Source organism: Thalia democratica, chromosome 9, assembly GCF_965202585.1.
Source record: "Thalia democratica chromosome 9, ktThaDemo2.hap1.1, whole genome shotgun sequence".
In the NCBI taxonomy this organism is placed as follows: domain Eukaryota; kingdom Metazoa; phylum Chordata; class Thaliacea; order Salpida; family Salpidae; genus Thalia; species Thalia democratica.
Genome location: NC_139173.1, coordinates 37,546,683 through 37,560,444, shown reverse-complemented (window position 1 = coordinate 37,560,444; position 13,762 = coordinate 37,546,683). Strand labels below are relative to the sequence as shown.

General features: G+C 25.9%; 1 protein-coding gene and 8 non-coding genes across 9 annotated transcripts; 3 read left to right on the top strand and 6 right to left on the bottom strand.

Moving 5' to 3' along the window:
• The first annotated feature begins 416 nt into the window (after window positions 1–416).
• On the top strand, window positions 417–488 carry Trnae-uuc (transfer RNA glutamic acid (anticodon UUC)). Its single transcript has one exon. It is a non-coding gene; the product is annotated as a tRNA-Glu (tRNA).
• A 400-nt stretch (window positions 489–888) lies between these two features.
• On the bottom strand, window positions 889–961 carry Trnak-uuu (transfer RNA lysine (anticodon UUU)). Its single transcript has one exon. It is a non-coding gene; the product is annotated as a tRNA-Lys (tRNA).
• Window positions 962–1,931: 970 nt separating this feature from the next.
• On the bottom strand, window positions 1,932–2,003 carry Trnaq-cug (transfer RNA glutamine (anticodon CUG)). The gene has a single exon. It is a non-coding gene; the product is annotated as a tRNA-Gln (tRNA).
• Window positions 2,004–2,465: 462 nt separating this feature from the next.
• Trnaf-gaa (transfer RNA phenylalanine (anticodon GAA)) lies at window positions 2,466–2,538 on the bottom strand. Its single transcript has one exon. It is a non-coding gene; the product is annotated as a tRNA-Phe (tRNA).
• A 500-nt stretch (window positions 2,539–3,038) lies between these two features.
• Trnaa-ugc (transfer RNA alanine (anticodon UGC)) lies at window positions 3,039–3,110 on the bottom strand. The gene has a single exon. It is a non-coding gene; the product is annotated as a tRNA-Ala (tRNA).
• Window positions 3,111–5,007: 1,897 nt separating this feature from the next.
• On the bottom strand, window positions 5,008–13,509 carry LOC145845242 (uncharacterized). Its single transcript, XM_082952665.1, has 6 exons — window positions 13,258–13,509; window positions 12,781–12,919; window positions 12,330–12,442; window positions 11,892–12,074; window positions 5,614–5,690; window positions 5,008–5,119 (listed from the first exon to the last, which is right to left on the bottom strand). Exons 1-6 carry the CDS (start codon window positions 13,507–13,509, stop codon window positions 5,008–5,010), a joined length of 876 nt encoding a protein of 291 aa, XP_082808791.1.
• Window positions 6,153–6,224, top strand: Trnaq-cug (transfer RNA glutamine (anticodon CUG)). Its single transcript has one exon. It is a non-coding gene; the product is annotated as a tRNA-Gln (tRNA).
• Trnak-uuu (transfer RNA lysine (anticodon UUU)) lies at window positions 7,195–7,267 on the top strand. Its single transcript has one exon. It is a non-coding gene; the product is annotated as a tRNA-Lys (tRNA).
• Trnae-uuc (transfer RNA glutamic acid (anticodon UUC)) lies at window positions 7,668–7,739 on the bottom strand. The gene has a single exon. It is a non-coding gene; the product is annotated as a tRNA-Glu (tRNA).
• Window positions 13,510–13,762: the final 253 nt, after the last annotated feature.

The following is a 13,762-nucleotide window of genomic DNA, read 5'->3' as shown; positions in this document are numbered from 1 at the left end:
AAGCCTAGTTTTAGTTTAAGATAGAAATACTAACTAGTAGATAATTAGAATTTATGCTGTCATAAAAAGTAATAATATTAGAAGCACTTTATAGTTTGATACTTAGATTTATTTCATCAAAAATAAGTACTTTTACAGTGATTGTAAAACATTTTACTAAGTTGTATAGTTTTGTTGTGTTAAACTAGTTTTAACTTGAGTTAAGAATAGAAGTATTAACTATTGTTAGGTTATAATTTCTATCATAGAAGATTAAATTAGAAGCACTATAAGTTGAAAGTACATGAGTATTGAAATATTACATAATTTAGCTGTTACAAGGCAAGTAAGGAGAAATGAAGGTATAAGCATACTTCTAGTGCTCCAAGTAGTGTTTTTGCAAATATATAAACGCAATAAAGCAATTACCACCGTAGTCCTACATGGTCTAGTGGTTAGGATTCCTGGCTTTCACCCAGGCGGCCCGGGTTCGATTCCCGGTGTAGGAACATTTTTATTTTTAAGATTTTTGTAGTGAAGTACAAATTCAAGTTTAATATTTTTAATTTTTAGACTTGAAATAACAAAGTTTAAATTATGAAAAGTTATGAACTAGGTTTGAACTAAATAGAAATTTATTACTTACATGTTTAACTTTTTCTTGTAGTTTTTTATTACTTAGTTACTGTTTGAATTTAAAATTACAACTTATACATAAACTTAACCTCATGTAATTGAGTGTAGTTTTACAACTGGAAGGCTATGTAGATTAAAAATGTTTTGTTTGATTTTCTAATGTTATAAATCAAGCTTAAAATTCAACAGTCATACTTTTTTGATAAAAAGATAAAGCATATGTTGTTTATTTAAGGTTTTTTGGTAGTACACAAACAAATAAAAATAAAAAGGAGCCTGACAGGGGACTTGAACCCCTGACCGTTGGATTAAAAGTCCAACGCTCTACCGACTGAGCTAGCCAGGCTCACGTACTATGGCAAGTTAAAACGTTTATAAGCTTGTAAAATTCGGTCTACAGTGTATCAGTTTCATAAATGTTTTAGTACTGATTTACTTTCATTTTTATGTAAAGCTTACTACAATTAAGTGCAGCTCTTTAAACTACAAAAGTTTTATACACTGCTATTATTTGGTCTAAACTAATTAAGAATTTTTTAAGGGTTTTAAACAAAAAGGTAATATCACTAAGCTTTTACTAAAGTATCAATTTATTCTTAGCTTACTCAAATAAAAAAAATAAAGATAAATGTATTTGAGGTTTTGAAACTAAATACCTTTAAAAAACGACTAAAATTAATATAAATTTGTTATTTATGAAGTCTTGGTAAGTTTAATTGTGTTTGTTTTCAGTTTATAAACAATAACTACTAACAATTAGACAAAACTATAATTATGGTTATTTTTTAATATCTGATGCAAATTTTATTATAAAATAAATTTATATAAAAAACTTTTTGTTTGATTAATAATACAACTTTAAAATTAAATACTCGAAACTAGTCGTAGAAACAAGCTAATAAAAAGTATTGCAGATTTCATTTGTAACTTTTGAAATATAACTTCCAAAATAACTTGAACACGACAAAGTAAAAAAAATCCAATACAAAAAGATTTTGCAAAATGGAATAGATGATAATAGGTAATTTTCACATTATTTTGTATTCTGTAAACTTAAAAAACTCATACAAATTACATTTGCTTTATTTTTCACAGTTTGCTTAAGCCTAGGTGTTGCTTAAACTTACTAAATACTTGGTCTACTACCAATTAACTTGATACTTTTGCATAAACCGTTGATATCAAAATATTTACTTATTTTATCATCGTATAGCTATTTATTGGGATTTTTCTGCATATTTTTGGAACATTTTTATTGCTACTGAAATATTTTGAAAAAATAAAATATTTTAGTAGTCTTTTTTTTTAAGAAAATGAGGTCCTACCGAGACTTGAACTCGGATCACAGGATTCAGAGTCCTGTGTGCTAACCATTACACCATAGTACCGCACGTTCAACTACAAGTTTAAGCGTTTATAAATCTTCTATAAGTGTTTTACCGCATTGTAAAAAAATTATTAAAGATTTCTTAAAAAACATTCCTTCTTTTTCCTATTAAAATGAAACATGTCTATTAGATTAAGAGTTTAAATAATCATTTTACAGCAACAGTGTATATTTTATTAAATTTTGCACAAAGTTTTTCACTGTTAAAGTAGCAGCATACTTATGTTATTGTTATGATTACCTTAATTTTTGCGAAATAATCTATCAATTTAGGTAGACGACTGTTTTTTATTAAAAAAGTTGTTACCGAGAAAACATATAGTTAACTATTTATAATTTCAAAAATATTACATTATTTAACGCTTACAGGGTTGAGAACTATTAACTCTTTTCTTGTTAAAAAACAAACTATAAATTATATTACATAAAAGAAACAATATTTTTTGTGCACTTAACAAAACAGTGCCTCGACCCGGGATTGAACCAGGGACCTTCAGATCTTCAGTCTGACGCTCTCCCGACTGAGCTATCGAGGCAGATGTTAGTGATTATGCACCAGCGTTTATATACTAAAATATATCGTTTAGTGCAATTCAAACTGATTTTGAACTTTTGTAATCAATACTAGAAACAAAACATAAGCAACAAAAAATTTAAAGTTTTTAACTTTATATTTTTTCAGTGCCTTAAAAAGTTTAAAGTTTTGAAACTTAGATTAAACTTTTTGTCTACTTTTATAAATTTAAAAATGAAAAGCTGATTAGGACTTACAGATTAAAGAAAGCTAAAGTCATATTTGTTTGATTATGATAAACAAACTAATGAAAGTTTAAAAATTTCCTACTTGAAATGTCTATACAAACTATTAATCTAAAACTATCTATATGTACGAACTTAGTTGTTTTAACTTGTCAATATACAAAAAGATTACCTAACAAATCAATTAAAACCTCTAAATATTCAAGTGTTTTTTATTTATTTCTAGCAATATAAAGTTCTACACTTTTAAAGTAATTAAAATTTGAACCATAAAGCGTGGAGACGCCGGGGATCGAACCCGGGGCCTCAAACATGCAAAGCTTGCGCTCTACCACTGAGCTACGTCCCCACTTATTTGGTTTACGCTTGTACAGTCTATATACTTAAAAACACTTGATTATTTCTCTTTGTAAGCATAAACATATGCATTTGTAAACTATATGATGCTTACATGACATTGTTTCAAATCTAACTGAAAACATGTTCTTTAAAAAGGTATAACATTATATTTTTTTGTGATTTATCAAATTATAAAACTTCTATACCAATAAAAAATACTTATGTTATTAAAGGAAGCTTATACAAGTACAGTTATATACTTTTAATATTAACCATAACAGTTGTAATGTTTTATCTTGATCAGTTTAGATTATGATACATATATTTATAAATTTACTGATATGTTGCTAGTATTTACTTATTTAATTAGGTTTTATTTGCATTATTTTTACAAAATTTGAGATAAAGATTACAGGTCAGAGCTTAACATAAAACAGTTTTTTGTTCACAAAACCTTTACAGTTTGACAAAACCTCTGAAAAAAATTATTATAGTTAATTAAAATTGATTGTATGAACAAAAATTAAATTAAGTTCACTAAATAGCAATATACTTTATTCTAGCAAAATAAAAAACTAAAATAATGTAAATTAAAATCAATACTATTTACTCAAAAAAACATGTTAAATTTAAATTACGTATCTTGGCTCTAATTCAGCTAAGAGCTTTATGAAGCCAGAACAACATTTACATTATTCAGGGTTGTCACTCTTTAAGTCAATAAACTGCCCTGAATGACCTTAAATTGTCTTGAGTCACCTCAAGATTTTTCAAATCCTTAGAAAAAATTAAATATCTTTTCGACATCAATAAAAATAAAGTTCTTAACAAAATTGGTTATAAAATAAAGTGTTGAAATTAAATCAACTAAATCTCATTCAAAGTCTATGAAAAACTAGGCTAAAATTTTTAAAGCCTTAAAACTAACCTGAGATATCTATTAAAATTTAAAACAACCTTGAGTTTTCCTGAATGTCTAAGATATTTTCTAAAATTTTAAATTACCCTGCGTAATTAGATATCTCAGGTTAGTTTTAAGGCTTTAAAAATTTTAGCCTAGTTTTTCATAGACTTTGAATGAGATTTAGTTGATTTAATTTCAACACTTTATTTTATAACCAATTTTGTTAAGAACTTTATTTTTATTGATGTCGAAAAGATATTTAATTTTTTCTAAGGATTTGAAAAATCTTGAGGTGACTCAAGACAATTTAAGGTCATTCAGGGCAGTTTATTGACTTAAAGAGTGACAACCCTGAATAATGTAAATGTTGTTCTGGCTTCATAAAGCTCTTAGCTGAATTAGAGCCAAGATACGTAATTTAAATTTAACATGTTTTTTTGAGTAAATAGTATTGATTTTAATTTACATTATTTTAGTTTTTTATTTTGCTAGAATAAAGTATATTGCTATTTAGTGAACTTAATTTAATTTTTGTTCATACAATCAATTTTAATTAACTATAATAATTTTTTTCAGAGGTTTTGTCAAACTGTAAAGGTTTTGTGAACAAAAAACTGTTTTATGTTAAGCTCTGACCTGTAATCTTTATCTCAAATTTTGTAAAAATAATGCAAATAAAACCTAATTAAATAAGTAAATACTAGCAACATATCAGTAAATTTATAAATATATGTATCATAATCTAAACTGATCAAGATAAAACATTACAACTGTTATGGTTAATATTAAAAGTATATAACTGTACTTGTATAAGCTTCCTTTAATAACATAAGTATTTTTTATTGGTATAGAAGTTTTATAATTTGATAAATCACAAAAAAATATAATGTTATACCTTTTTAAAGAACATGTTTTCAGTTAGATTTGAAACAATGTCATGTAAGCATCATATAGTTTACAAATGCATATGTTTATGCTTACAAAGAGAAATAATCAAGTGTTTTTAAGTATATAGACTGTACAAGCGTAAACCAAATAAGTGGGGACGTAGCTCAGTGGTAGAGCGCAAGCTTTGCATGTTTGAGGCCCCGGGTTCGATCCCCGGCGTCTCCACGCTTTATGGTTCAAATTTTAATTACTTTAAAAGTGTAGAACTTTATATTGCTAGAAATAAATAAAAAACACTTGAATATTTAGAGGTTTTAATTGATTTGTTAGGTAATCTTTTTGTATATTGACAAGTTAAAACAACTAAGTTCGTACATATAGATAGTTTTAGATTAATAGTTTGTATAGACATTTCAAGTAGGAAATTTTTAAACTTTCATTAGTTTGTTTATCATAATCAAACAAATATGACTTTAGCTTTCTTTAATCTGTAAGTCCTAATCAGCTTTTCATTTTTAAATTTATAAAAGTAGACAAAAAGTTTAATCTAAGTTTCAAAACTTTAAACTTTTTAAGGCACTGAAAAAATATAAAGTTAAAAACTTTAAATTTTTTGTTGCTTATGTTTTGTTTCTAGTATTGATTACAAAAGTTCAAAATCAGTTTGAATTGCACTAAACGATATATTTTAGTATATAAACGCTGGTGCATAATCACTAACATCTGCCTCGATAGCTCAGTCGGGAGAGCGTCAGACTGAAGATCTGAAGGTCCCTGGTTCAATCCCGGGTCGAGGCACTGTTTTGTTAAGTGCACAAAAAATATTGTTTCTTTTATGTAATATAATTTATAGTTTGTTTTTTAACAAGAAAAGAGTTAATAGTTCTCAACCCTGTAAGCGTTAAATAATGTAATATTTTTGAAATTATAAATAGTTAACTATATGTTTTCTCGGTAACAACTTTTTTAATAAAAAACAGTCGTCTACCTAAATTGATAGATTATTTCGCAAAAATTAAGGTAATCATAACAATAACATAAGTATGCTGCTACTTTAACAGTGAAAAACTTTGTGCAAAATTTAATAAAATATACACTGTTGCTGTAAAATGATTATTTAAACTCTTAATCTAATAGACATGTTTCATTTTAATAGGAAAAAGAAGGAATGTTTTTTAAGAAATCTTTAATAATTTTTTTACAATGCGGTAAAACACTTATAGAAGATTTATAAACGCTTAAACTTGTAGTTGAACGTGCGGTACTATGGTGTAATGGTTAGCACACAGGACTCTGAATCCTGTGATCCGAGTTCAAGTCTCGGTAGGACCTCATTTTCTTAAAAAAAAAGACTACTAAAATATTTTATTTTTTCAAAATATTTCAGTAGCAATAAAAATGTTCCAAAAATATGCAGAAAAATCCCAATAAATAGCTATACGATGATAAAATAAGTAAATATTTTGATATCAACGGTTTATGCAAAAGTATCAAGTTAATTGGTAGTAGACCAAGTATTTAGTAAGTTTAAGCAACACCTAGGCTTAAGCAAACTGTGAAAAATAAAGCAAATGTAATTTGTATGAGTTTTTTAAGTTTACAGAATACAAAATAATGTGAAAATTACCTATTATCATCTATTCCATTTTGCAAAATCTTTTTGTATTGGATTTTTTTTACTTTGTCGTGTTCAAGTTATTTTGGAAGTTATATTTCAAAAGTTACAAATGAAATCTGCAATACTTTTTATTAGCTTGTTTCTACGACTAGTTTCGAGTATTTAATTTTAAAGTTGTATTATTAATCAAACAAAAAGTTTTTTATATAAATTTATTTTATAATAAAATTTGCATCAGATATTAAAAAATAACCATAATTATAGTTTTGTCTAATTGTTAGTAGTTATTGTTTATAAACTGAAAACAAACACAATTAAACTTACCAAGACTTCATAAATAACAAATTTATATTAATTTTAGTCGTTTTTTAAAGGTATTTAGTTTCAAAACCTCAAATACATTTATCTTTATTTTTTTTATTTGAGTAAGCTAAGAATAAATTGATACTTTAGTAAAAGCTTAGTGATATTACCTTTTTGTTTAAAACCCTTAAAAAATTCTTAATTAGTTTAGACCAAATAATAGCAGTGTATAAAACTTTTGTAGTTTAAAGAGCTGCACTTAATTGTAGTAAGCTTTACATAAAAATGAAAGTAAATCAGTACTAAAACATTTATGAAACTGATACACTGTAGACCGAATTTTACAAGCTTATAAACGTTTTAACTTGCCATAGTACGTGAGCCTGGCTAGCTCAGTCGGTAGAGCGTTGGACTTTTAATCCAACGGTCAGGGGTTCAAGTCCCCTGTTAGGCTCCTTTTTATTTTTATTTGTTTGTGTACTACCAAAAAACCTTAAATAAACAACATATGCTTTATCTTTTTATCAAAAAAGTATGACTGTTGAATTTTAAGCTTGATTTATAACATTAGAAAATCAAACAAAACATTTTTAATCTACATAGCCTTCCAGTTGTAAAACTACACTCAATTACATGAGGTTAAGTTTATGTATAAGTTGTAATTTTAAATTCAAACAGTAACTAAGTAATAAAAAACTACAAGAAAAAGTTAAACATGTAAGTAATAAATTTCTATTTAGTTCAAACCTAGTTCATAACTTTTCATAATTTAAACTTTGTTATTTCAAGTCTAAAAATTAAAAATATTAAACTTGAATTTGTACTTCACTACAAAAATCTTAAAAATAAAAATGTTCCTACACCGGGAATCGAACCCGGGCCGCCTGGGTGAAAGCCAGGAATCCTAACCACTAGACCATGTAGGACTACGGTGGTAATTGCTTTATTGCGTTTATATATTTGCAAAAACACTACTTGGAGCACTAGAAGTATGCTTATACCTTCATTTCTCCTTACTTGCCTTGTAACAGCTAAATTATGTAATATTTCAATACTCATGTACTTTCAACTTATAGTGCTTCTAATTTAATCTTCTATGATAGAAATTATAACCTAACAATAGTTAATACTTCTATTCTTAACTCAAGTTAAAACTAGTTTAACACAACAAAACTATGCAACTTAAGTAAAATGTTTTACAATCACTGTAAAAGTACTTATTTTTGATGAAATAAATCAAAGTACCAAACTATAAAGTGGTTTTAAAAATATCTAATTTTATGACAGTCTAAATTCTAATTATCTACTAGTTAGTATTTCTATCTTAAACCAAAACTAGTCTTACATAACAAACTATACACAATGGTATAATTAAAACTCGCAGTTACTGTTGAAAGTTTTTTTTCTTTTAACTTTCTTTATCAAGAACATAAACATTTAAATATTTCAAAAAGCATTCTTCTCTTAATTCTGTTTTTAGGTTGAAGTACTTGAACATAATAAATAAATCAAAACTACTAAACTCTTAGTACCTATCTATTTTTGTATAGATAAAACATATATATTCATGTTTGCACTAGTTTTTTTATTTTATTTTTCAAAAAAAGTTCCAACAGTGAAGTAATCAGATTTGGATTTCAACAGATATTATAAAAACAACTTTTTCAATCTAAGCACACAATTTAAAAAAGATTTTATTCAACTAGTTTAGTTGCATTAGTATTTCAAGTTTAATATTGCAGCATTACTAAAACTCTGTCTACTATATCTATGAAAGCATACTATTACTGATAAATTCTTTACTGATGAACAATGTTTTTAAACTATGAAAGTTAAGTTTAAGTTTTATAAAGTTACACTGTTATAAATACTTTATGATAACAGCTTTATTGTAATTACATTTAAAGGTACAATGTCTTTATTACATAAAGTAAATAACTAGTTTAAAATAGTTCAAACACTACTTTATAACTTAAACAAACTAATTTTTACAATGCAGTTAATAAAATAAAACTTTAAACTTAACGAATTTTTTAGCTTGTGTCATATTTAGAGTACATAGCTTGTGTTAAGTTTGAAAAAATACTGCTACTTAAACTTAAAACACAAGATAAAAAAAAAATAATTTCTACTAAATTGTATATACGTTAATATAAACAAAATTTATGTATTACAAAATAGATATATGAGTCTATTTAGCTTCTTTTTAGTTTTTATAATTAAGATAAACAAAGTTTATGCTATTTAAGTAACAAAATGTTTTTGAAAATTGAATGTGTTTTAACTAAAAAAATAAAAAACTTAAAGTTTATTTAGCTAGTCAGTATGTATATATAGTTATAAAAAATAGTTAAATAATTACCTTAATAATAATTTCATATAACGTAGGAGTATCTTTAGAAAATGATTCGTTGTTTTCAAAATTTTGTTTTCTTGAAAACTCTTAAAAAACTACAAAAAAAAAAGTAAGATCCAAACGTTATGTGAAAAATACTGAAGTGAAATTAAGAAAATTTTAGTTTAAAATTGACCGCTATACAATTTATATATAGCTTCAAGTTATCTCAAAATCTACAAATAAAATTTGTAATAAACTAGAAATTTTTCTCATGAATTTTCAAAACATTAGAATACTCCTTGAATTGAAACAACATTATTGGTTTATAAATTCTAAATTGCCGATAATTGAAATTATTACTTTGAAACAATATTAAAAGATTTTTTTACCGAACTTTCATTAGAATAGCCGTTTAAAAAGTAAAGAAGTAACATTACGTCATTAACCCAGTATGATATCTTAACTATACTATTATTTAATATACTATTGCAGATTTTAATATGTAAAAGCTTTTATAAGTAGTTTTAAGGTCTAGCTTTGTTAAATTTATAATTTGTTTTACTTGTTCAGAATTTATTACTTATAAGTATGTGATTATGTAATCAAACACAAATAGTAAGTTAATAATTTGTAGTAGTACATTAATACAATTTTTGTTAATAACTATAACTTAATACAAAAAATCTTCAGTATTTTGAACTATAAGCAACGTTTTTCAAAAGAGATTTATTAAACATAGAAGTAATCTATTTATAACTTTTTTTTATTGACATGGAACATATTATTAACACCAAATTGTAATATTACTTATTAAGGGTGTTATACAAACAGATGTAAGAAAACTAACATGTCAAACTTATTAATTTACTTATGACAGAAAATGTTTGTTAACTTGATTACATGGTTTTTGAGTAAAATTTCTAGACTTTTTATCTGTACGAAACATTGTTTAAATAAAAGGAAGTGGTTATGCAAGCTTGTAAAATACTAAGTAGTATCATAAATTTTATAAATAAGAAAATTTTTATTGTACACACACACAACTTTTAAAACTAGCTAACATCTTTGTTTTATAAAAAAAATAACGTCATAGAAACTTTCATTAAAAAAAAGACAAATAGTAGCGGAAGAAGTTAAAAGGATAATAGTTAAACCAGGTTTTATTTTTATTTATTACATGCAATTTTAAATTTCTAGTGTTTCGGAAAAATACGCCTATAAGTATCTTTTTAAAGTTTTTAAAAGAAAGCTTAAACTTGTTTTAGTAAAAACCACTTGAAAATCTATGACAGCAGACATCAATGAACAACATTATCAATTGACAAAAACTTTTTCCAATAATTGATATAGAATAAGGTTTATAGCTAGAAAACTTTATCCCAGCTCTTTGTAAGTTACTTTAATAATAATTTTTTTATTTACGCTAGTATTTAACGTTTAATTTTAATCCAAGTCCATTTATCGATAATGTGTTGATAGAGCTATTGGTTTAAAACTCAAACTAAAAAGCTTATTTAATCATTTAGGATTATTCTTTCAAAGTAATGAGTAATATCCTGTTTCTGTATAAGTAGATTCCTGTGTCGACAATTGTTTTAATCTAGTAAATCTTTTTATAATTAATAAGTTAAGCACTGTTTAGTCTTCTAAAAAATCTACAATAGTTGGTAGTGTTAATAGATTTATTGAGCTATATATCAAACAAAAGAATTATTCGATGAGGTTCTTTTATAAGTATTTTATAAGAAACGGGCTGATTCATGGAAAAAAAACTTAAACTTGTTTTTCAAGTTAGTAACTGTGCCATAATTTTATTAGCAGGCTACATCTGGCCTGCGGGCCGCAGTTTGACCCCTGGCTCATTGTATCGAAGCAAAAACAATTTCAATAGTTATAAATGTAAAACCAGAGTAAACCTGAACATAACTTTAAACGATATCCTGGTGTTTGAATCGATAACCGGAAAGTTTTTTTTGTACACCAGGTCCTAGGACCAAATATTTGAGCCCATTTTTTTCGTACATAAACATTATTATTATTAACATTGTTATTAAAGTTGGTAGTAATATTCAGATGTTACACTTTTAATTTTGCTGAGTTATTTGAAACGTTTGGTCATTATATATAATACCTAAGTTATTAACTCTGTAATTTTTTATAACACTTCGAAACTATTTTTTGTTTAAATAAAGTTTCAAACAAAACCATTGTTAGTATTTTACACTAATAAACACCACACAAAAATTAACTATAACCGTTTTTATACATGATTATTGACAATAACAAATCTTTCAAAAAGTTTATTAGATCTATAACATGTTTTAGATGGCAAATAATTAAATAAGCAAGTTTCCATCGAAAAATAAGTACGTGATAAGTTTGCTAAACTTAACAAATTAAAATGTAAAAAAAATTGAAAAAAAAATTCTTAGTTTTTAAAACTTATAACATAAAATAAAAGTGTTTTCTATCTAAAATGTAAGGAATTTTTGAAGAATTTCTACTTTAATAGGAGAATCTACATTAAATAATATCTAGAACAAATATTTAGAACTTTTAGATTTACTCAATGCAGATCAAAACATGAACAAAATTATGATAATTATCATAACGGAAATTTTGTTTTCTACTAAAAATTTATTCTAGAATGAGAAGAGCTTCGAAAAACATTGCACAACATTTAAAACATGAAGAAAAACACAAGAAGATTCAGAACCACGAAAATGAAAGAGGACAAAACGAGAGTGCTCTCGAAATTGATTCTCTTCCACGTCGGATGAACATTGAAGAACTCTCCCATGAGCGCCCCCTTGCGGTTAGAATGCGGAAACTCTATTTGTGGTACTTCGATGTCGAGAAATTTGCACAAAGGTCCCCATCCTTGGCTGATGTCGAAAATAAGAAGCTTCTCTGGGGGACAATTCTGTTTGGAAAATTTAATTTTAGATTTTGTATTTTAGATAGCAGATATAAATTTACTCTTGCTAAACCATATGTGGTTAACTCTATTACTACTTAAAACTTTTAAATAAAATGCATTTGATAACATGTTTTGATTTTTTCCGTGTAGCCATCTATTAAACAGATATTAACGATTTAATTATTGAAAAGAAACTTTTAAAGCTAAATACAGCTATATATTAGTTTAAAAAAAATTAAAAATAAATAAAAAACTAACGCTTTTGACATAGTCATTGTGCATTTTGTAAACTTTCTGCAAAAGTGTGTCATTGATAAGGGTCTTCTTGAAGATGCTGCTGATATTTGGACGGAATCCGAAAATTGAGTTATCTAATGTTATTTTTATTCATAAAAACAAAGTTAATTCGTTTTTAACAGTTATCAGTTGGTTAAAAACTAGAAAAGTTAAATAATATTTTTAGATTATCAGTCAAATAGTAAGCAGTTAAAATGAAATAATAATGCAAGCATAATTGAAAATTAAAATAACTTACATAGCTACTATTAAAAAAAGTTAGCATTGAAAAATACCATAAGGCCAACTGGAAGTTAGAAAATATTTCAACTAAAATTTTTATTTATTAAAAAAGTAGCAATTAATATCAAACTTAAAAATACTTTACAAAAACTTTAAATGATTTTGTGATAAAAAGCAATTTAAAACTAACAGGAAGTTTCAAAGTAATTGTCATGATGCCAACTTGTCGGAGAGAAGTAATTTTTCCAGTTCTCAGTAGCTTCTTGAACCTCGTATTGCTTCAAGTAACTCGCATACCATTTTTCCATGGGTCGCTCATAAAACACCACCTAACGATTAAAATACTTAATAATTATTTATTAAAATATCACTTAAAAGACCACTTAAGTTATTGCATTACTCACATATGAAATGCATTTCATATCTGTTACAAGTAACAAGTATATAAAACAATAGAATACATATCATTAATATAAAAAAAATTTGAAAATCCACAAGTAGTTTTAATTCCTTTAACTAAACCGTTTAAATAAGTGAAAACACATAAAATGTGAAAAATACGAAACTAATTAAATTTAGCTTCAGGAAAAGCCTCAAGTAATTCTTCCAAGTAATAATAAACAGGTTAATAATAAACTATATTACAAACAAACAAAACAAATCTTACTTTAGCTTCAGGGAAAGCCTCCAGTAATTCCTCCCAGTAATAATAAACAGGCATTCCAGTAACGGCGTCGACCCCATCATACATCTTCCGTAATCGCTCAACAGTAGCGCCGTCGCGGTAAATTTTCATCCAATCAGAAGCGAGATGCTCATAGTGCTCCATGAAATCGTACACTTTCATGCCCAATAAGCGAAGAGCTTTGGCCATGGATTTGGTGGCGCATTTTGAAAATCCCGCGTAAATTACTTTCATGATTGTACTATTTATGAACTCTTAATTAAATTAGTAGTTTTTTATTATTCATTTTAAATTTTATATGTCAGAATACTGTAAGTATGTGGTAAGCTTTTCAATAAAACATTTTATGAGTTTTCCATAAATTAACTCTAGTGTATTTGTAACTATTGTGTAAATAAATAACTTTCTTGTTTTTCCTGTTTAAAATTTAACTTAAAACTTTAAATTATTAACTTTACTTTTTGATAATAATAAAAAAATTTGCACT